Here is a 24783-nt window from a genome sequence, read left to right on the forward strand (position 1 = left end):
CTAGGGAACTGGCTAGAGGAGGTCTCCCATTATTTATGGATGTTCAGTGCATTATATTAGGACTTCCCTAACTTGGGTTTGTGAGGTAACTGCAAGGGATTTGTGAGCTGATGAAAAGCTAATTAATTAAATGATTAAAATGTAAAATCAAAATAATACAAAAAAAATAATAAAATAAAACATTACTAAAAATACATTTTTTTTTCCTGCATGTCAAGTGACCATTAACAATATCAGAGAACCATAAACATGCGGATATGTTGATGCATTATAATTAATTAATTAAAAATGATTAATTATTATTTTGATTTAAAATCTCAGTGGGTTATATCTAGAAAATATTTCAAGTCAATTTCAGTTTGGGGGACTGGGGCATTTTTGTTTTTGTATTTTATTATTATTATTATTATTATTATTAATAATTATTATTATTATTATATTTTATTGTATTTTTTCCTTTAAGGATAAGCATATTTCTCTATATGACCTTCACTAAAATTACCATGTTTGTATTATTATTATTAATTTATTTTTCTAGTATATTTATTGTACTTACACTATTGTATTTATGTAGTTATTATATTTTATTGTATTTTTCCCTTTATATTATTTAATTAGAAATATTACATATTTCTATATTACTTTTCATTAAAACTAATAGATTTTTTCCAATTTAAAGGTCATATATTTTATTATGACCCTCACTAAAATTTAAAATAATTATGTTTCTGTATTATTATTATTATTATGTATTTTTTTTAACATATAAACCTGTTTTATACCTCATAGACAAAAAACACACCACTGACCCTACACCACTGGTGAATGCTTGTGTCAAGAAAATTTAGGAATTTATGCATGAACCTAGACATAATCAATAGCTCTGTACAAACTGTAATTGTAAAACCCTTCTAATGCTGACAGAATATCAAACAGTCTAAGACCAGAAAGTCAAGGACAATGTCTAAGGTCAGACAGAATAACTTTTGCTCATAGAAAATGATCCTTTACATTTATTACATGACATATTACATCCTACTGTCCTTACATTAGGCTACCTTTTGCACTTTCAAGTGTACATGTATAATAAATTGCCTAACAATCACCCCTACTGATAAAATGAAATTAAACATATGACCTTTTTCCAGACTTTGGTTAACTCTTTGTTATCTATTTTAAGGAATATGAATGTATTTTGAGGAATTATGCACAATGAGTGCACTTGTTCTTCTGGTATTAGTAAATGGTAAAGAAAAAATCTGTTAGGCATGGTCACCAAAGTTGATAATGAAGGGAAAGACAACTTAAATACATTCCCAGTGACCATACAAGATGACAAAAATCCCATTTCCTTGTGTTACGCTTGCTAGCTGCTCCTCCACAGCCATGGCAGAGGCAGACGCCCCATTAAAAAGCAACTTATTTTCACCCAGACTTTTTAAAAGACTATTAATCTGTTGACAACCAATCAAAGGCTGTCCTGCTGCGAACAGACCAATGAGGAGACCAGGCACGTTGAACGCTTTACCAATCAAGGCAGGCCATTCTAATTCTGTCCATCATTCTGAAGAAAGTGCCACAGCGGTCTAAGGTACATCTTATTTATGACCTGCAACCAGAGAGCCAGTGGTGGGACATTTGTCTGTGAAAGTGAGAGCGGCACTTGGTGTTCACTTTGGAGATCCAGCATCCATTATGGACTAGTTAAAGAGTTGGGAAGAGGAAGTAAAAACACAGACTCTCTTACCTTATCTTACTCGTTGAGACATTTCGGGTGTGATGTGAGGACCACACTGAGGCCTGGAAATACTCCAGATCATCCAACAGAAAGTTGTCAGGTTGTGTTGAACTCGGACTAGACGCATCGGAGTACTTGATGTCCGGACTTTGTTCTTGAATCACCATCGTCTTTGGAAGCAGAAGAAGTGCAGGTGCCCATGGAGTCCAATATTTCAGGGTCCTTTCTCTTCAACAACAGCTTGAACCAGTTCCCCTCAGACATCAAGGCCCCGGTGTGCCAGTACTCCATTCCCAACTCCTTCTACAAGATCGGTCCCGCCAATATCAACTCGCAGCTCCAGGCTGGTACTCCACATGGCATCAGTGACATCCTGAGTCGATCCATGATGGGCGGCCCGGGAACCCCTGCGCTGCTGTCCGGGTACCCTTCCATGGGGGGCTTTGGGACAGCTGTGCCCAGTCCAGGGGTGTATTATAACCGGGATTACGCCCCGTCGGGACTGAGCAGTTTCCCTAAAGCCGGGGTTGAATGTTCGGGGATGAAGGGTAAAGGCAGCAGCTGCTGGGTGGATGGCGGGTACGAGTGGAGAGGAGCCAGACAGCAGTGTCCCAACAGTAAGTCTGTACAATATGTGCTTTTGATTTGACCATTTTATGATACGATACCAACACATTGACATTCACCATAATTATTTAGTACATTTATGTAGTATCAGTGAAATTATCAAAAGGTTTTCCAATTGGACTTGACTTGTTAAAATCAGGTTTAATATCAGTTCAATCAGTGATATTATAGGACATATAAAATTGCCTGTATATGATGTATACAGTTTACTTTTTTCAGTAAACAATATAATTTAACCATTTAATGAAACATAATAATGTTAAAATGTGACAAAAAAGTTAAAAAGTAAACACAAATAAACAATGTTTTTTAATTATTACAATTACAATAATTATGTGTATAAATGTGTATCAGTGTGATATGTCATATTATTAGATGCAAATTAAATTTAAATGAATAGCTGTGGAAGATATTTGTAATTACTTTATTACAGTAAACAAAAAAACTAAATTGTTTAATGAAAAGACGTTTAAGCAGTTATTTTTTTAAGCCTTAGTGGATGTTACAAAAACATAAATTAATAATATTCTTTAAATATATTCAAATGTATATAACTATGGGTATATTTGTAGCAATAGACAAAAATACACGGTATGGGTCAAAATTCTTTTGCTTTTAAGCCAAAAATCCTTAGGATATTAAGTAAAGATCATGTTCCATTGAGATATTTTGTAAATTTGCTACCGTAAATATATCAAAACTTAATTTTTGATTAGTAACAGTAATATGCATTGCTAAGAACTTCATTCGGACAACTTTAAAGGCAATTTTCTCAATATTTAGATTTTTTTGCACCCTCAGATTCCAGATATTAAAATAGTTTTATCTTGGCCAAATATTGTCCTATCCTAAATCATACATCAACGGAAAGCTACTTTATTCAGCTTTCAGATGATGTATAAATCTCAATTTTGACTCAAAATCGACTATAATAATCATTATCATAATAATATTAAACAATATTTGACATTTTCCATAGAAATTTGTAGACTATTAAATGTAAAACTTTAAATTCTTCTAAATAATTCCAGATGTCTATTAAAGATCATTTCAAATTCTTTTTTTCTTCTATTAGTTTCAGTTGTATAAGTGTTTCTAACATAAAATGTAGGCTTAAATGTCATTGTAAATGCTAATTTAATAATTTACTTATTTATTTGTTTCCATATTACCAATTTGTGCTTAATCCATTTTAACATTTGATGCTTTGAAGTTATAAGGTGAGATAAAACAAAGACTTCTGAGTCCGTCTGAGATTTTTTTTTCTTTTAAATTAGCATTTTTGAACATGAGGTTTAGTAATTTCACTTTAAAAAGGTTGTTAGTAATTTATTGGATGTTTTTGTCAAATGTTATTTTCATAGGAGCCTGATTAAAATGCTCATTTAAAAGAATTTTTATCTCAGCTTATAACTCGAAAGCATCAAATGTGACCCTGGACCGCAAAACCAGTCATAAGGGTCAGTTTTTTGGAAGCTGACATTTATACGTCATCTGATAGGCTAGGACAATATTTGGCCGAGATACAACTATTTGAAAATCAGGAAACTGATGGTGCAAAAAAATTTAAGTAGTGAGAAAATTGCTTTTAAAGTTGTCCAAATGAAGTTCTTAGCAATGCATACTAATCAAAGTTTTGATATATTATATATTAATATCTTAATGGAACATTATCTTTACCTAATACCCTAATGATTTTTGGCATAAAAGAAAAATGTATCATTTTGACCCATACACTAAATTTAGGCCTACATGTTATGTCAGAAACACTTACAACTGAAACCTAAAAGGTTTTTTTTTTCACCTGAAGACTTCAAATGTGTCAGAAGATGCAGGTCTAGTTGTGATACACAGTCTTGTGTTTTCTCTGTAGACGGCGGGCATCACAGTGAGACTGTGGGGAAAAAGAAGCACACAAGACCCACATTTAGTGGCCATCAGATCTTCGCTTTGGAGAAAACCTTCGAGCAGACCAAGTACCTGGCAGGACCAGAAAGAGCCAGACTGGCGTACTCCCTAGGCATGACTGAGTCACAAGTTAAAGTAAGATAACATACTAATAATCAAAAGCTTATAATACTTCTGCATTTGTGTATTACTCTATAAAACCTGGGTTACAGTTGTTGATTAAAGTTACTAAAGTAGTTGGAAAGCTAAACAAGTAGGTTCTGTCTACATTACTGACATTCCCAAACTTTTCTTGTCAGAATGTTTATTTAAATGATCTGTAATGAGTTTGAACAGCACCTGTATGTTTCTGTTGCGATGTTGTGTTTGCTCTCAGGTGTGGTTCCAGAACCGGCGCACAAAATGGCGGAAGAAGAGCGGGACGGAGCCCAGCTCCACGCAGGCCTCGCGGGGAGAGAGCGGAGGAGACGGCTCGGAGAATGAGGTGGAGGACGAGGAGTATAACAAACCGCTGGACCCCGACACGGACGACGAAAAGATCCGACAGCTGCTGCGCAAACACCGCAGAGCTTTCTCGGTACTCCGCCTGGGACCGCATCACATCTGAGGCGAACTCACGTTCAATACACGCAAATTCAGACCGTATACATTAAACTTACAAATTATACAAATACACAGTAATATATAACCGTTCTCGGTAACATTCTATGAAGTACATTGAACGTTTCACCATTTTTGCCAAAGAAAAATGTCATGCAACCAAAAGCCCATTTAGTAGTACAAATGTAAACAGAAAAAAATATGCAGTAGGCTACAAAACAATTTATGAAATGGCAAAATAAAAGATAACAGACTAGAAAATGATTTAGGCAGTGGATATTAATATATTTATGCTATTAATACATTAAAGCTATACATTTATTGTGACAATTGCCCCTAGAAGAAAAAAAAGAAAGAAAACATTCTATAGATTGCGCTCACTGTAAAAAAAATAATAATATTGAACTATTGATGGTGATTTGGAAAAAGTATTATAACATTTAATAAATAACACTTTATTAATTGATTATGTGTTACAATACAATACATTCTCAAAATATATTAATAAACTTTTATAATTTATTATAGTGAAACTGGTGACAGTTAGGCTATTAAGAATCAAATTTAAGGAATTAAGAAAACGCTCATAGAAAGTGTTACCCATTTAATATTGTTCGATTATTTAGAGGTAAAATGCATTATGAATGCTTATAAAACTGCAGGAATAACAAACATACTGTACAGTAAATACAAGCAGATACGTAAATTAATACTCAAATTGCATTCTCACTCTCTTTATATCATTTGATGTCACTGTAGATGTATGCCCTTTCTTTTTCTTCCTAAGTTTTCTATGACGATTATGAAATGATGTGTGTTTATGTTAGTCCTTAAAATGGCACAATTCGTCCAGCAATATCAGAGTTCACAGTCGGACATTTCACCTGTCATTTGCTAGCATTTCATTTTGTGCGAGTGAATTGGAACTAACCTGCAACTTTCTCAGTCCATAAATCGAGTAGATGTTTAAAATCAGATCAGGTTTAGTAATAAAACAGCATGTTTTCAATTATGCCATACAAGCACTGCAAAGAGATTTTTAAACACTCTGGAAGACAGGGTAGATAAATGTTCCACCAATAATTAAATAAATTCAATTGAATCTAATGTATATGATCTGTAAATGAATTATGATGAAAATGCACAATAAATTGCTGTTTTGAATGTTGAGTTTGTGCTGTTTTGTTGAAAAAGGACTTTTCAACACCATAAAGATCAGTTTTAGTAAAATCATTTTTTAATAGATGTTCTTTAGATTATTAACATTATGAAACGATTTACATTTCAAGGCTATTAAGTTTTTTAAGTTAACATTTTAAGTTAATGCCTCTAAGTTAATGCTTAACCTGTTGAAAAGGTTGTTTGAACTGTCAATGAATGTTAAACCTACTTGATAATTCTACAGCAAATCAGCAGGCACTCCATATGAAGTGGTCATTGTCAGTTTGATGAATCTCATTTAACTAATGGCTCCTTTGAGATCAGATGTCTACAGACTTACATTTGTCAGATCTCAGATGCTAGATCCTTTTATCTAAACCAGAGAGCAGATGGTGGGAGGGTGAGTGTGTGTGTGTGTGTGTGTGTGTGTGTTTAGCATCTGTTTGTTATGGACACTGCGTTGGATCTTAACTGCACACCTCAATTAAATAGACTCATAATGATAATGACTTTGGATTGATCAATTAATGTGAACTGAGTCAATGTAAAACAATTGACCAAACAGCCATCAATGGATCTTCTCAATAATGCTAATTTTAACACCTGTTGAAACATTTAAAATATCAAGAGAAACTCAATATATCAGGATTCAGTGGTGAAATTAGTACTTTTATTCAGCAAGGATGCATAAATCGATAATTGTTTTAAACTGTAATGATATTTTAAAATATTACTGCTTTTACTGTACTGTTGCTTAAATAAATGTAGTTTAGAGACGTTTTTTCAAAAACATTTTAACAATCTTTCTCAACTGAAAACTTGAACATTAGTGCATGTGTTAATGTATTTAATAACTTAAATTGCATTTATGATCTATATGGGCCACTCTACAGAATTCTACAAAGTCAGAGTTGGAAACATTAAAAAAAATTGGTATGTATGCAAATTGTATAATATCCAAGGTGCACATTGTGCAGTTAATTCTCATGGTGTATTTTCAGAAAGTTTTGGAATATTTGTCCTTGAGGTAATCAATAATTACAATTTTAACAATATTCAAGTTTGATTTATGAGATTTGTTGTATTTTGAATTTTAACGCACACACTAAAACATGAAATTCTAAAAATGTGCATAACTGTACTAAAATGTTGTTTAATTCCCCCAAATATGAAGATGATGTGTTCACTAGGGTTCACTAGGGAGTTAGGGTTTAGGGAGGCATCATTGTGGAATTTTTTTTACTCATCTTTTATTTACATTAGAACAAAAAGTGGCATGTCCAAAATTATTCATACCCTTCTCAATAATCAATAGAAAAGCCTTTATTAGCTATTACAGCCATCAAACACTTCCTATAATTGCTGACCAGCTTTTTGCATGTCTCCACTGGTATTTTTGCCCATTCATCTTTAGCCATGAGCTCCAACTCTTTCAGGTTGGAGGGTCTCCTTGCCATCACCCTGATCTTTTGGATCAATTGGATTTAAGTCAGGACTCTGGCTGGGCCACTGCAAAACATTAATGTTTTTGTCTGCTAACCATTTCTTCACCACTTTTGCTGTGTGTTTTGGGTCGTTGTCGTGCTGAAATGTCCACTGGTGCTCAAAGCCAAGTTTCTCTGCAGACTGCCTGATGTTGTTGTTGAGAATTTTGATGTATTGCTCCTTTTTCATGGTGCCGTTTACTGTGATTAGGTTCCCTGGTCCACCGGCTGAACACCCCCAAAACATTCATTTCCCACCACCATGTTTGACAGTGGGGATGGTGTTCTTAGGGTTGAAGGCTTCTCCTTTTTTACACCAAATGAAGGCTGCATCATTGTGGCCAAACAGTTCAAGTTTTGTTTCATCTGACCTTAAAACAGAAGACCAGAAGTCTTCTTCTTTGTCCAGATGAGCATTTGCAAAGGCCAAGTGGGCTTTTGTGTGCCTTATCTGGAGAAGTGCTGTCCTCCTGGGTTTGCGTCCGTGGAAACCAGCGGTGTGCAGTGTCCGTTGGACTGTCTGCCTTGAGATGTTGCCACCAGCAGAGCCCAGATTCATCAGGATGGCCTTGGTGGTGATCCTTGGATTCTTTTTTTTTTACCTCTCTCACTATCCTCCTGGCCAGCACAGGTGTCACTTTTGGCTTCCAACCACGTGCTCTGAGATTTTTCACAGTGCGGAACGTCTTGTATTTTTTAATAATACTTTGCACTGTAGTCACTGGAACTTCAAAACATTAATATGTGGTCTTATAGCCCTTTCCTGAGCAGCCACAATGCGCAGCCGCAGGTCCTCAGTGAGCTCCTTTGTCTTAGCCATGACTGTCCACAAACCAACATCTTTTTTCACCTGTTGAGTTGATTAAAACAGCTGTTCCCAATGAATCAGGGTAATTAGGATGCTTTAGAACAGCTTGGACTATTTGGAATGGTATAGAACTTTGGATTTTCCCATAGACTGTGACAGTTTGCAAAGGGTATGAATAATTTTAGACATGCCACATTTTGTTCAAATGTCAATAAAAGCTGAGAAATATTTTTTTTTCCACAATGATGCTTCTTGTACATCGTCTTATTATCTTTTGGGAGAAGCCTGTGCCATTTCCAGTCAAAAAAAAAAAAAAAAAAAAAACAAAAAAAAACTTGCTGGTTGAATAAAAGTAACTTTAAGTCAGAATTTGCCAGGGGTATGAATAATTTTCGGGCTTGACTGTATATATATATAGCTTACTGATATTTTAAACATTATTGTGGGTTTCAATTGATAATAAAAGGATCTTAGTAAACATATAAGATTTGAATACTTAAATGCTTTTTAAGTTTTTTAGTTGTGGGACAGCAGTTTGCACCAGTTTTGTAGAATGGTCCATATTACAATTAATAAACTAAAAATAATTTAAATATTTTTAAATGATTATACATGTTACTATTTGATAACCCAATTTAAATATTCATTTAACATGCTATTAATGTATCTGTTGGGCTAACAAACAACACCTCGTCTCAGTTGATGAATATATACATTTTATTAGGAAATAAGACATATTTAAGAAAAACATTCATAGGTGCTGCAGAAGGTATAGTACAGTAAGAGGGTCTTTCTTTAGACCGTTTCAGGCCAGTCCAACATTCAGCAGCACATGAGGTACAGCTAAAGTAAATGCACTGCATTCTATCTTACTGCATTTTACATCCGCTACAACAGATCTACCAAACATAAGGTTTGTCACAAGTCACAAAATGGAAAAAAGGTGAGGAAATAAACAAATATTTGGCACAGTATCAAGCATTGTGTGTCAGATAGTCAAGAGTATTTGCTACTGCAATTTTTAGTTATGCATATGACTGCTTGTTTTAAGATTTAAGCTTAGGACCAACCTATAATTTCAAATGGCAAGTGTTTCCCTTGGCCCAGCAGTCACCATTCATCTTAAACTTTTCAACACTATCCATCTTAAAGATAGACAGTTTCTAATAATATTCTCGGCAGATCCTATTACAGTGCCTCAAACGAGTCAAATTAGATTTTTTAATAAAAAAGAACAAAAATAAATCATAGAGAGAGACATAAAGTAGAAATAACTTAAAAAAGATTAACATAAAATAAGCAACGTGACTACTTCCACAATTGCTACAGAAAAAAAAAAATCTTTGACTATAGTCTACGAATGCTCACATCACTGCAAAGTAAAAGAACTCCCCGAAACGAGTGCAAACATGAATGGCTACATACACATTTAACTTAGCATGCTAATAACAGTGCACATAAATCTCTAAAGACTGTAGTGTTTGTGTTTATCTGTAAAATGCTAAATGACATCGATGCCGTTCCTGGAGCGACTCGGTGGCCTCCTATTGAACCACGGTTTGAAGCGATGCCCTCGAGAACAGTAAATTATGTTGAGCATACCATGAATCAACTACAACAAGTCCATTATTGACAGGTGGGCCGTACCATTTAACCCTCGTGCGTAAATTATGCATGGGGGTGTTCAGATTATATTGACCCGAATCAATACATTCACGTCGGGTGAGAAGACACGGCTCTGTCATATCAGGATACAGAGCTTGTAGAGATTGTTTGGAAATAGTTTGATTTGAATTTGAAATGAGAAACATGTTGCTGAGGGATATTTTACTATAAAAGCGTGTCAACTTCTGATTCTTAAAGGGACAGTTCATCGAAAATAAAAAATTGTCATTCTCATCAAGTTTTGTCAAACCTGTTTGAGTTTTTTCATCTGTTAAGGACGAAAGAAGATATTTCGAAGGATGTTAGTAACCAAAGTTTCATAGTATGGGAAGCACTATGTATTTTTGTTGTGTTTTGTGTGACTTTCGGGTGAACTATCTCTTTAATAACATTTCTGAGCATCTGCGACTCCTCAACAATTTTAAAAGAACAAACAAGGTGATTCAATAACAGTTAAAAAGCACTACGTATTTACAATTTAAAGTAATTCCATAAGCATTGATTAAAGCAATTTACAAACAGCATATTACCACACAAAATATAAAATCTGGTCATTCTGACTAGCTTTAAACGGATTTAACGCTGGACCAACACCATTGAGATACTATACAGAGGTGTTAAAGGAGAAGCTCACTTCCAGAGCTAATATTTACAGATAATGTACTCGCTCCTTTGCCATGTCTTTTGCCTTCATGTCTTTCTTTCTTCAGTCATAAAGAAATTGTTTTTTTCTGAGGAAAACATTTCAGGATTTTTCTCTATATAGTGGACTTCTACGGTGCCCGCGAATTTGAACGTCCAAAATGCAGTTTAAATGCGGCTTCAAATGATCCCAAATGTGGTTGTAAACAATCCCAGTCAAGAAGGGTCTTATCTAGCGAAACGATCGTTTTTGTCTGTGAGGTTGAGTTAGATTTTAACATTGTCAGTCATTTTGACAGACAGGGTCGTAAAAATTCTGTTATAATCTTATTACCTGTCATTTTCATATTTTAATTATAATAACAGCTGTTCACATTTTCATTTTTAATTATGAACCTACAGGACGATATAAGCTTTTAAGAACAGATGAGACTGTGTAACTTTTCATGTTCAACAATTTTAATATATGCTCAATGACAATGACCAATATCAATTCATAAATCCCAGTAGATTTTTTTAGTCTATGCTGTTTTCAGTTGATGAATGAACAGTACATAGTGTGCCTGCCATCCAATAAATCGCAATAGGCTAAGCTTTGTGTTGCTTTAGATGTTAAACAAAATCTCAGATTTCAAATTAGGAAATTCAAGCAATAAATACCGTTTTGGCGCTCTTTAATGTGGCGTGATAGATCGTTGTAACGTCTGGGTCTTTGCCAGGCTGTGCGTAATCAAACGCATAGCAAAAGATTCATGCTAGTTTCATTTTTGTTCTGGCTCCAGTGCTCTGCTGCTACACTGGAACGCACTCGCCACCAACTGGACTGGGGTGGGAATTACAGTTAGAAGCTACAATAGATCACCCTCAGAGTAATCTGTTAAAGTGACGGACAGCCTTCAGATTTTTCTGTCAATGATACAAAACATTCCATCAATGACGGACAATTTTCGGTTAACGCGACCTCTGGTTAGGGTATGTCCAAAAACGTCCATCTCATTTTCTCCCTCAACTTCAAAATCGTCCTACATCGCTGTTTTACCTTTTTTGTTAAGGGTGTTTGATCTTCCTCACATGTTTTTCGATATACCGTAACTGTCTTGAACCAGAAAAAACAGTTCAGATAGAGCAAAACAAGACCAGCGTTTGAGGTTAAAAAGTATATAAATTGTAATTTAAAAAGAAAAAAAAAAGTTTTGTTAAATAAGACCCTTCTTCCTCGGCTGGGATTGTTTGAAGCCACATTTAAACTGCATTTTGGAAGTTCAAACTCAGGGCACCATAGAAGTCCTTAAATGATTTCCTCAAAAAAACAGAATTTCTTTACGACTGAAGAAAGAAAGACATGAACATCTTGGATGACAAGGTTGAAAAAAAAAACTGAATATGCTGGTTAGGTAGGTTTTGATACTGGTATGCTGGTTTATGCTGGCCTTTGCTGGTTTATGCTGGTCCTTGACCAGCAATATGACCAGCTAAGGACCAGCAAAGGACCAGCATAAACCAGCTAAAACCAGCATCCCAGCATCAAAACCTACCTAACCAGCATATGCTGGTTTTTCAAAAGGGGTGGTAAGTAAATTATCACTAAATTTTTGTTCTGGAAGTGAACTTCTCCTTTAAACTTAATAAACCATACCAGATACCCAAAGATTCGACACGATTGAAACAACATACACATCTTGGAGTGCTACGCTCCACATTAGCATTCGCATTGCACTAGTGCTCTAATTAAAAGTCTGGGGGGCTTCCAGGCCAGGGCACTCCGGGTGGGATTTCCATAATTCACAAGTGCTAATGGCTTTATAACTCGTCCCTTGCTGTCCTGTACATATTCTATCGATCCGAGAGTCTGACTAACAACCCCGCAGAGACAATGACTGAAGCTGACAGCCGTAAGTGCTGAGGCCAGTGTAAATGCAAAAACGTGCGCTTATGAATCCATACTCACACATGCAGAAAGTATAAGAACTGAAGAGCAACTCTAGCTGAACAGAGTTTAACCAGAACGATCCCTACACCCTATGAACGAACTGCAATGCAAAGCGATTCCGGATTCTGGATTCTGGATTCCGGAGTGAAACGGCAACCAAAGCTTGTGCGTCGGAGCAGCTTGCGTTTGGATATGTTTAGCATACTTGTATTCACATCCTTACAAAGAGTACTGTAAAAGCAATCCAACGGAGTTGTTATTTTAAAGCTTTGCCATAGTTATTCCTGTAAGTTTACATATGACTCTATGCAAAGTGTAAACCTAAAAGTTAGGAGTTGAGAGCTTCTTTCTCTTGGTCTTTCTTGTCTTTGTATTTCTGAAGTCATGCTGAAACGTACTTGAAGTCTTTGTTTAAATGTGTATTGCGAAACCACAGAACACAGCTTTCGGAAATGAACAGTTCCTGTGTTTTGTGCCCACTTGTGTTTGGCAGGAGGTTTCGGTGGTCCCATGCGGTTGGTCTCGGGGTGTGTGTTAGAGTTAGAGCCCTGGCACGATTGGTAGAGCTGTCCAAGGAATAACCTCTAGGTACATGTCAACAACAAAGGAAGCCCTGATGAAGAGAGAAAGAGTGTTTAGAAATATATAGGAGTATATTCACTGCTGTATACAATTTTTCATGTTTTTTAAGAAGTCTATTTTGCTCATCAAAGTTCCATTTACTTGATAAAAAACACAGTAATATTATGAAATATTTTTACAATTTAAAACAACAGTTTTCGATTTTAATATACTTTAAAATGTCATTTATTCCTGTGATCAAAGCTGAATTTTCAGCATCATTACGCCAGCCTTCAGTGCCACATGATCCTTCAGAAATCATTCTAATATGTTGATTTATTACTTTTATTATCAGTGTTGAAAATAGTTGTGCTGTTTAATATATTTTGGAACCTGTGATACTTTTTCAGGATTCTTTGATGAATAAAAAAGTTTAAAAGTAAAATTAAAATCTTTTTTAACAAAATAAACTACCGTTTAAAAGTTTGTGGTCTGTATTTTTTTTTTTTTTTTTTCATTAAAAAATATATTTTTTCTTTTTCTTTTATTCACCAAGGATGTGTTAAATTGATAAAAACTGAAAGCAAAGACTTATATTGTTAGAAAAGTTTTCTATTTTGATTCAATGCAGTTCTTTTTTCACGTTTTATTAATCAAAGAATCCTGATAGAAGAATCACAGGATCCAAAAATATATTAAACAGCACAACTATTTTCAACACTGATAATAAAAGTAATAAATCAACATATTAGAATGATTTCTGAAGGATCGTGTGACACTGTAGACTGGAGTAATGGCTGATAAAAATTCAGCTCTGCATCACAGAAATAAATTCTATTTTAAAATAGAAAACAACTATTTCAAACTGCAATAACATTTCACAATATAACAGTTTTATCTGTATTTTTTAATCAAATAAATGCAGCCTTGATGAGCAGAAAAGACTTCATTTAAAAAACATTAAAAATCCCAAACTTTTGAACAATTGAGCATTTGACATGAAATACTTTTTGAAGGCTAGTGAAATTAATTACTGAAGGAACAAGGTAATTAAAAATCTTGGTAAAATTAATTTACCATTATATAGTATGCAGAATTTTTAACCCAACATCTTTATTTTAGTTTAACAATTAGTTTAAGGTTTCCATATTTATTCTAAATGAAAAATGTTATTAGATTTTTTCTTTTAAATTAAGAGTAGGAAAAGTCTAAACACTGTAGATATAAGGAAAGAAAGTAATTATATGAATTATGTATGTATATGAATTTTAAAGAAAATGTATAATAAACTGGATAATATTGTTAAGATATTGCAGAGAAGCTAGTTTTCCATGATGTGTCATTTGTCTTTTGAAACATAGAAGCATAGAAACATGAGAAGAAATTGTTGAGTAAATATAAAAATAAAAACATCTTCATTTGGGTACCGAAGATAAACAAAGGTCTTACGGGTTTTGGAACAACATGATGGTGAGTAATTAATGACAGGATTTTCATTTTTGGGTGAACTATCGCTTTAAGAAAACAATTACAGTTTTCAATTTCAGCTGACTGAAATGTTTTTATTTTGTATGATCTTGCACGTATTCTTATTACGTAATTAGACCTCAGTTCTCTAATTTAAGTATCTAGGAATACTAACATCCATAATTTAAGTCTATTTAAACACCAGTAGCAGACTAAATGACAGACCAGCGGCAGTAGTAAAGCCATCTAAACCCTAGACAAGCGTAACCTATAGAACACACATAAAACTGGCAGCAAAACAAAATCATTGCCCTAAAAATGCCAATAGAGGACAACGATGCAGGATAGATCTGTGTTCTGTGTATCTGTAATTACTGAACACGGCTGCTTTTATGGAATTGCTTGCGTAGGCTTAAGAGACAGAGAATCCAACAGACATAGATCAGGAGACGAGCGGCGTGACCCGTCTTCAATCACGTAGCACTGAGGTGCTTCATCTCAGCTCAGCGTCACCGCAAATGAGGGCCGAGGGGCTGCTAACGGCTCCTCGGGGAAGATCAGAACAGAGCCCTTGAGCCGACTGACGGCCATTCTGGGACTACATCCAGTAATGGGAGATGTATACTTGGGTAGTTGACAAATAACGCAGGCATTAACCTTTTTTCAACATGCTACGTTAAAATATGTGACCCTGGACCACAAAAACAATCGTAAGTAGCACAGGTATATTTGTAGCAATAGCCAAAAATACATTGTATGGGTCAAAATTATCGCTTTTTCTTTTATGTAAAAAATAATTTGAATATTAAGTAAAGATTATGTTCCGTGAAGATATTGTGTAAATTTCCACCCGTAAATACATCAAAACTTTTTTGAGATTTTTGATTAGTAATATGCATTGCTTAGAACGATTTTTTTGCACCTTCAGATTCCAGATTTTCAATAATTGTATAATATCAACACAAACCATACATCAAAGGAAAGATTATTTATCAGCTTTCATCTGATGTCTAAATTATCAGATGTACAAATCTTAATTTAAAAAAAAAAAATTTGAAAAGCTTTTGTCTGCTGTGGAAAAATCATAACCATTTGAATCAACTTTTTTCCTTCATTATTTCACTTATTTCCTACAGCATGATAAATACATTTGTAAAAGTATCAATGAATATTAAAACCTAAAATTACATGAATTACCTAAAAAATAGATACTTTGCTATTATCAATGTTACAAACAGTTGTGCTGCTTAATATTTATGTGAAACTAATATATTTTTCAGAATTCTTTAATGAATAAAAAGTTTAAAAGAACAGCATTTATTTGAAACTGAAATCTTGCTAAATGTAAATGCAATAATGTCTTTTCTGTCATTTTTGAGCAATTTAATGCATAAAAAATCTAATTATATCTATGATATATTTTGCCCTTTTAGAAGCGGAGAACAATATTATGCTTTAAATTGTATGTTTATAATATTTTGCACCAATACATATTTTGTATCACATTGTCAAAATGTTTAACAAGACTTTTTAAAACTGCTCACCATGCATAATATATAAAAAAAAAATTAGATGCTTAATATAACAATTAAAGTTCATTCTACTGGTGAGGTAATTATTTTTTAAAAATAATTAATGTACGCATAAATGAAAATAGAAGTGAATTAAATGGCAATATTGTTTGATTGTAAGTTTTGCACATTATATTTGTCCATATTGATTAAATACCTAGTTCTGCCAATGAAACTCTAGATGACGCAGGCTGACGGGTTGTTAACGTAACTGATGATATCACAGAGTTATACGACTTGGAACAAGCTGATTGGTTAATGCTTACGCAACCAATAAGCTTGCAGTTATTTAAATGGATAATAGCATTCACTTGGGCATTTTGCAGCGTGCTTTCAGAGTTCCCCTGAAACCCTTCACCTTCCCTAGTTCCGCCTGTATAGATCTGCTACGGGTTATATGCTATTTGTGCAGCAGCAGTATGTCTTAAATACTCAAAGCACCGTGTCACATATGTTTTGGAAGTAGCAAGTTATTTACTTGCTTGCAGCAGCAATAATCTACAACTACAGCAATAACCAACAGCAGCAGCAATTCTTTGTCATATCCATTACCATGCTAAACTTTTAAGAGAGTTGTCATGACAGAAATATACTGAATGAAACACAATCTAATTTGAGGTTTTATGCATATAAGAAACATCTAAAAAACATCAAAGTACAAATCAAATGCCTCACCTTTCAAATGCACTCTCCCAGTATTGTGTGTCAATGTGTAATTGTCTTCATTGGAAAAAGCAGGAAAACCGGCTGTAAAGAAGACATGAAAGCTAAACATTAATATAGCAAATAGTTACTATAAATCACTGATTCATTCATTGTAATTTGTTTATCAATTTTAATCAAGATGGGATGTTTGATCACCTTGTGGTCTCCCATGCAGATGTTGGAGCCCAGTGTGTTATAAACAACACCACTCTCACCCTCCTCCCTCTGCAGATAACAAATAATACATCAGCTGGTTATTCATTTCATCTCTTTAATCACACTAACAGTAATAAATGTGTACTCACCCGATGGATGATGTCTGTCGCGCTGTGGGACATTAGGATGCGGTCACACCATGCCGGGCATCGTGTGTTCATGTACTGTGTGGGTTTAGTGTAGTCTTCACTGTATGGATAACTGAAAATATCGAAACAAGACACTGTTTTGAACTGACAATAACAACACGTTATTTAAACACATTTTTTATGTTTCTGAAGGTCTCATGTCATTTCATCCAAAATTACAGTAAAAACAGTAACAGGTATGTTATTATTTAAAAAAAAAAAACTGTTTTCTATTTGAATATATTTTAAAAACTATATCTATATTTAAAATTTCAGCATCATTATTTCAGTCTTCAGTCTCACATGATCCTTCAGAAATCATTCTAATTTGCAGACTTGCTATACAATTTATATATTTTTTTATCAGTATCAATGGGAGTGGGCGATTTATCGATAGACATAATTAACCACTAGAAATTTGTCAATTAGTAGAGATTTTAGTCTATCAGGTCTATCACGGTTACACACTCATGTGACATTGCTGTGCTACATGGTCACAAAAATGATCATTTGCATGCGTTTTTAAGCATTGTGGGTTAAAAACTATTGATTTTAAGCAGTTGAAATGCAATCAGCAGCTAAAGACAATTTATGTGCACAAAGAGTGCATCGAACTGTGCTCGTAGAGCGCAGGAGTAATGAACCAAGTTTTTGTCACTTTATAGGTTTTGAACGGTTAAATACACACTTTTCAAGTATCCTCATGAACACAGTAATTTAGATTAGAATAGAGAAAGAAAGCATGTGAAACAGTGTTATATATTGGATATACACTATTTTGCCAAAAGTATTGTGATACTTCCTTCTAATAAACAGGTTTGACTACGTTAGTAATTTCCATGAGTACAAACCTTAATGTTTAAGCATATAATGACATTCTAAGGAATTGTGTGCTTCTACTTTTATAGCAACAATGTGGATAGGACCCCTTACTATTAAAACATGACAATGCATCTGTGTATTAGGCAATGTTCAAAATGAAATGATTGATTTAGTCAGTTTGGAAGAACTTGAATGGATAATGCATAAAGCCAAGTCTGAATCCCAACTGAACACCTCTGGTGTGACTTTAAATGCAAACCATGAGCCAAAAACTCATCACCAAACACCAATGACTTGTACATATGGGTAAAGTCATTTTAGACACTTCCAAAACTATTGCAGCAGAGATGGAAATACAATTTGTAAATAGATCTCAGATTAATAGAATAGAATAGATGGATCATGTTTCCATCTTTGTTACCACAGTTTTGGAAGTGCCCTATTCTGTTCTAAAGAAGGGGATGTCCCATTATGTTTGTCCATATAGTGTTTGTACAAGTCATTGGTGTTTGGTGATGAGTTTATGGCTCGAGGTCTGCATTTAAAGTCACACCAGAGCTGTTCAACTGGGATTAGGATTTTGCTTGCTGCAGACCAGTCAAGTTCATCCACACTGACTGACTTACACTCATTTCTTTTTGAACCTTGCCTTAAACACAGATGCATTGTTATGTAACAATAAAAACTGTTGCTATAAAATTAGAAGCACAGAGTTCCCTAGAATATTGATGTATGCTTAAACATTAAGATTTGTACTCATGGAAATGACTAAAGTAGCCAAACCTGTTCATTAGAAGGGGGTGTCCCAGTACTTCTGGCAATACAGTGTATTTATATTGGATCCGGGTAGCTCTTAAAGTGACAGCAGTTTAATAAGTTTAATAAGAATAAATATATATTTAGTTCACATGGTGAAGAATATGCAGTGTTTTTAGACATTTGATTACTTTATACAAAAGTGTCAAAAGTTTTTTAATGTTTTTAATCTCTTCAGCCTGCATTTATTTGATCCAAAGTACAGCAAAACCAGCAAGATTTTGAAATATTTTTACTATTTAAAATAACTGATTTCTATTTGAATATATTTTAAAATGTAATTTTAAAATGTGATTTCAAAGCTGAATTTTTTACATCGTTACTCCAGTCTTCAGTGTCACACAATCCTTCAGAAATCATTCTGATATGCTGATTTGCTTATTGTTATAATGTTGAGGTTTCTTTGACGAATAGAAAGTTCAGAAGAACAGCATTTATCTGAAACAGAAATGTCTTTATCATCACTATAATTTATAATCACTATAATAATAATAATTATACCAACTCCAATCTTTTGAATGGTATATTGTATAATGTATAAAACAAAATGTTGTCTAAAAATAATGATAATGATAATAATAATAATAAATGTTACTTGAACAGCAAATCAGCATATTAGAATGATTTCTGAACTATCGTGTGACTGAAGACTGGAGTAATGATGATAAAAAGTCAGCTTTGATCACACGAATAAATTACATATTAAAATATATCCAAACAGAAAACAGTTATTTTAAATAGTAAAAATTAATTTAAAAAATTACTGTTTTTGCTGTATTTTGGGTCAAATAATTGCAGGCTTGGTGAGCAGAAGAGACTTCTTAAAAAAAAACAAAAAAAACTTTTGACTGCAAGTGTTTGTCGCATTTCTTATTTATTTGTTCTACTGTAGATTTTGTCCTATTACTTGTAATTAGTTTCTTATTCTTATTGAATCACTGACTGTTTACTTGTATTCAACTTTAGTTTGTTTTTTAATTAATTTATTTAGGGTAGTAATAGTTTTTTGTGATCTGTTACTAGTAGAAATTCAGAAATGTATTTGCTATCAAAAAAATGTAATATCATAAAGACCTTATTTAAAGCAAAAATAGCTATATTGTGATATACTGTATTTCGTTATCCCCTAAGTAGCAATGTTTTTTGATATTGCAGAAAGATCATCTCTTCCAGGAGCTGAGAACAATATTATGCTTTGATTTTTAGATTTAGAATATTTTGCACAAATAAATATTGTTCATTGTGTTTAACAAGACTTTATAAATCTGCTCACCTAGGAGGAAAGTGGATCTCCTCCTCTGTGATGACGTCGTGGAATGCCGAGATCTCCTTGTCGTACTTCAGCAGCTGACAGACAATATACATATACAAAGAAAGAAATATACATGAGCACAGACTCTCTAATATGTACTCTATGAAATTCTAGACAGAGTCTCATTTCTTAGAACAAATTTCTGACCTCTTTTCCGTTGTTTTCTCTGAACACGGCCTGGTGCAAGTAAGCAAATAACTTGGTCTCTATATGAAGGAGGACCTAGTGATGAAGTGATAAAAAAGGACAGAAAGAAAGAATGAAGTAAGAAAGATAAAGCAAGAAAACAAGAGTAATAAAAAAACACAGGAAAGACAAAGAGTAAGGAGGTGAAAAAAGAGAAGGACAGAGGTTAAAGCAGGGCATATGAAAACTAGCAAAGAACAGAGAGTAACTCCAACTTTGCTGGTACAAAAAATGAAGCACACGTCTGCAGGAGCGATCTAAATGCAAGCTCGCATTTTCTGGACTGGCAAGAAGTCAATATCAACCCTCCAAAAACCATAAATCTGGCTGGACAGTGTACTGGATATGTCTGAGCGCACACAAAAAGAAAATATTAATCATCTCCTGGATGCAAAGTCAGAGCCTTTAACATCTATGTTTACAAAGTCGTAGTAAAGCAAGTGTGACGATAGATTTGCTGAAGGCTCTGTAAAAACAAAATCATAAAACATAAAAAATATGCAAAATAAGGCTGTCAATTTAATTCAATTAACCATCATTTTTTTAACTAGTGAAAATATTGATAATGCTCACAATTGCTAAAGACATCTGACTTGTACAATATATATATATTTTTTTAAAAAGCTCTTATGTTCATCAAGGCTGCGTTTATTTGATCAGAAATACAGTAAAAACAATAATATTGTGAAATATTATTACAAGATTTTTTTTTTATATATTTTAAAATGTAATTTATTCCTGTCATGCAAAGCTTTATTATTTATTATTTTTAGCTGTCATTACTCTAGTCTTACTCTATTTGATTAATTAATCATCATATCATAATTGTATTTATTATTTATACAACAGAAACTGCTTTGAAAATAAATAATCACCTTGTGGTCATTGTCTTTCTCCTCACAAATGATTTTTTCTACCTCGTTGCTACTGTCTTTTTTTACTGTCTGGATATCAGCTGACATGGAGAGGTTCTGTACACAAAGAAATACACATAAGAATCATTATATAATTTATTTGTGTATGTGTTCAGTGGTTATATACCACATATATCAGTCAGATCTACCTGTACTAGACTGAGTGTGTCAAGGCGGAAATTGAAATCTCCAAACAGGAAGAAGGGAAGAGGACTGTAGCTGTTATCTGATATCCTGAAAGACAAAAGCAACAGTTTGAAATGGGACAACAAACCATGTTAAGCTCAATGTCTTTTCTGTTAAAAGACAACATGGCAGCATCTAACTGTTTTGTATTTCTGTGTAAGAGAATATTCAGCTGGAGACAATTGTGGCCTTGATTTAAAAGAATGGTTTACCAAAAAATTAAAATTAGCTTAACATTGCTTGTTGACCAATGGATCCTCTGCAGTGAATGGGTGCCGTCAGAATGAGAGTCCAAACAACTGATAAAAACATCACAATAATCCACAAGTAATCTAAAAGACTTCAGTCCGTCTAACATCTTATAAAGTGAAAAGCTGCGTGTTTATAAGAAACAAATCCATCATTAAGGTGTTTTTAACTTCAAACTATTTCTTCCAAATAAATTTGAGTCTTCTATAATATTGCTTTCTCCAGCGAAAAGTCCAAAACTGTTCTAAACAAATATGTTTGCGGATTTTGATGTGACCTTCTCACTGGAGGAAGTGTTATCATAGATTATGGACTTGTATTTTGTCCAGAAACTGCTTAATAGTGTATTTGTTTCTGACAAACATGCAGCTATTCACTTCATAAGACATTAATTGATTGGACTGGAGTGGTGTGGATTACTTGGGGATTATTGAGATGTTTTTATCAGCTGTTTGCACTCTCATTCCGAAGGCACCCATTCACTGCAAAGGATCCATTGGTGAGCAAGTGATGTAATGCTAAATTTCTCCAAATCTGATCTGATGAACAAACAAACTCATCTACTCATCTTGGATGGCCTGGGGTGAGTACATTTAAAGCAACTTTGCATGTTTGGGTACACCATTCCTTTAAGAAAGGTTATAAAAAATATATATTTTTACATTTTTTATTTTTTCAGCTCACCAAGCCTGCATTTATTTGATCCAAAGTACAGCAAAAACAGTAAAAATGTGAAATAGTTTTACTATTTAAAATAATGTTTATCTGTTTGAATATTTTTAATATGTAATTTATTCCTGTGATTTCAAAGCTACATCATTACTCCAATCACACGATCCTTCAGAAATCATTCTAATATTCTGATTTGCTGCTCAAAAAACACTTATTATCATTAATATGCTGAAAACAGCGGAGTAGATTTTTTTCAGGTTTCTTTATTAAATAGAAAGTTCAGTAGAACAGTATTTATCTGAAATAGAACTCTTTTGTAACATCATAAATGTCTTTATCATCACTTTTAATCAATTTAAATCATCCTTGCTAAATAAAAGTATTAATTTATATAATTACTTCCCCCAAAAAAGAAGCATTTTATTTTAAGATAAAAACTGATCTTTGGATATTTCTTTAAATCAAAGAATCCTGAAAAAAAAAAATGTACTCAACTGTTTTAAATAATAATTATAGTAATAAAATGTTTCTTGAACAGCAAATCAGCATATTAGAATGATTTCTGAAGGATCATGTGACACTAAAGACTGGAGTAATGACGCTGACAATTTAGATTTAATCACAGGAATAAATTACATTTAAAAATATATTTGATATAATAGAAAACAGTTATTTTAAATAGTACAAATATTTACTGTACTGTAATTGCTGCTCTTTTTCTTTTAAACAAATGCAGGCTTGGCGAGCAGACGAGACGAGAAATCTTACTGTTCAAAAACTTTTGACTGGTATGTAGCATGAACTAATGCATGTTATTTCACTCTAATTTCATTTCATCTTTGCATTCATTGTCATTTTTATTTCTTAAATTAATTTAGTGGATAATTCAGAAGCACAAACCTGTTGATGATGTATCTGAGCGCTTTCTTGCGGTTCGCAGAATACACTGACGGACTAGAGTTGCAGGCTATGAGGTTGGAGGCGTCATGAAACAGGTGAACGTTCACCAGGTCTAAACCCCTGTACACACACACAGATAAACATAAGACATATTATATTGGGAGACGGGGGGGGTCTATCATTCCTGTCAGTCTCTGTGACTGATGTAGGACATTAGATGATAGGATGGAGTTCACAGGCTCCATTCATTTATCACTCAGTCTTCAGGTTCCAGTACTCCTCTATTGTACTGCTGCCACGTGTCTGCTATTAATGCGCTTCTGATGGCACACTATTCCACTAACACAGAGCTAACACAACGTGATTGCTTCATTCAGAGGCCAAAAAAACACATACACGATAGACAGTAAAGAAAATGATGAGAGACTGAGAAAGGTATGCAAACATACTGGTTGTGAATGAGCCATCGTGTCCTCATGTAGCCTTTTCTGGACCACTTGAACTGTAATTAAATGCACGCACATATGAATATTAAAATTCAGGTTGCATTCATATCATTTTTGTTCGTTTCAAAGTTTATGGAACAAATTCTGTATGATTTTTCTATTTGAACAATAAAAGTATGAGCAAAATAAACTGGTGCATTCCTAAAAATGCATTCTGCAGTAAATAGAAATTCACTAATAACTAAACGCCACTAAACACACACTTACATCAGGCCAAAAATTCTTAGGGAATTTCTCTTTTTCCATGGTAGTGATTCCTTCCAGCGAACCCACGTACTTGTTGTGGCCTGAGACGGCTTTGAACTCCTTCACTACAAGGAGGAGGAATAAACAAACAAGACATATTGCAAGAAAAGCATGCAAATGTAAAATCAATATACTAATGTTGGAGTTGTAAGCTGTGAGCGCAGGATCTATGAGACACTGATTTGATAGGGCACCAAATTCATTGGTCCACTGATCTTAATGGCTCTTCTATTAGTCCTCTTCTGGAGAGCTTATTCATGAGATGCTGTGACCAGAGCAGATGAAGGCAAGTGGAAAAAGCATAAGAGGTTAAATGCTGTTCTATCAGAGAGTCTAACCAAATGAGTCGAAGGAGAACATTTATTTGTGCTGTTTGTTGTAAATTTATCTCTCTGCTAATGGCAGCGAATGTGCCATTTTTCGACCAGTGAGATTAAGTGCGAATTTTAGAATTCTTTCTATTTAAATTTTTTTTTAAAAGTACTATACACAAACATATCAGGGGCGTTTCCTCTGAGGAGGCAAGGGAGGCAGTGATTCCTCAAAATATTGGATGAGAAAAAATTTGTAGTACAAAAATAAACACCACTAATATTTTAAAATATAATATTAAAAAGTGTATAAATCGCTTGTTTTTCTAAAGAAAAATTGTTCAGTTGTGACACCAACAGGTAAAGTTACAGCAGCAGCCACGTGATGATCCAAAAAATTCAAAACTATTTAAAAGAAAAAACCTGAATGTAGGTTCACAAACAAAATATAT

General features: G+C 33.8%; 2 protein-coding genes across 2 annotated transcripts in view; one reads left to right on the plus strand and one right to left on the minus strand.

Annotated features, from left to right (window-relative positions):
• The first annotated feature begins 1937 nt into the window (after positions 1 to 1937).
• On the plus strand, positions 1938 to 4880 carry nkx6.3 (NK6 homeobox 3). Its single transcript, XM_073818601.1, has 3 exons — positions 1938 to 2355; positions 4239 to 4408; positions 4650 to 4880. Exons 1-3 carry the CDS (start codon positions 1938 to 1940, stop codon positions 4878 to 4880), a joined length of 819 nt encoding a protein of 272 aa, XP_073674702.1.
• A 4145-nt stretch (positions 4881 to 9025) lies between these two features.
• Positions 9026 to 24783, minus strand: part of inpp5l (inositol polyphosphate-5-phosphatase L) — a 46345-nt gene continuing 30587 nt past the window's right edge. Inside the window, exons 6-16 of the mRNA XM_073819245.1 lie at positions 23982 to 24085; positions 23718 to 23770; positions 23269 to 23388; positions 21411 to 21495; positions 21223 to 21318; positions 20309 to 20383; positions 20123 to 20196; positions 17173 to 17284; positions 17024 to 17092; positions 16838 to 16909; positions 9026 to 13176 (exon numbers count right to left, since the gene is read on the minus strand). Coding sequence (XP_073675346.1) covers positions 16868 to 16909; positions 17024 to 17092; positions 17173 to 17284; positions 20123 to 20196; positions 20309 to 20383; positions 21223 to 21318; positions 21411 to 21495; positions 23269 to 23388; positions 23718 to 23770; positions 23982 to 24085 — 830 coding nt within the window. The 3' untranslated portion in view covers positions 9026 to 13176; positions 16838 to 16867. The remainder of the gene's footprint in view (positions 13177 to 16837; positions 16910 to 17023; positions 17093 to 17172; positions 17285 to 20122; positions 20197 to 20308; positions 20384 to 21222; positions 21319 to 21410; positions 21496 to 23268; positions 23389 to 23717; positions 23771 to 23981; positions 24086 to 24783) is intronic.

Source organism: Garra rufa, chromosome 15, assembly GCF_049309525.1.
Source record: "Garra rufa chromosome 15, GarRuf1.0, whole genome shotgun sequence".
Lineage (NCBI taxonomy): Eukaryota > Metazoa > Chordata > Actinopteri > Cypriniformes > Cyprinidae > Garra > Garra rufa.

What these genes read in the sequence shown, in the direction of transcription:
- nkx6.3 (XM_073818601.1), top strand. Translation starts at nt 1,938, where the DNA reads ATGGAGTCCAATATTTCAGGGTCCTTTCTCTTCAACAACAGCTTGAAC. An exon ending in CAGACAGCAGTGTCCCAACA is followed by an intron (nt 2,356 to 4,238) that starts GTAAGTCTGTAC and finishes TTTTCTCTGTAG; the next exon opens with ACGGCGGGCATCACAGTGAG. An exon ending in TGACTGAGTCACAAGTTAAA is followed by an intron (nt 4,409 to 4,649) that starts GTAAGATAACAT and finishes GTTTGCTCTCAG; the next exon opens with GTGTGGTTCCAGAACCGGCG.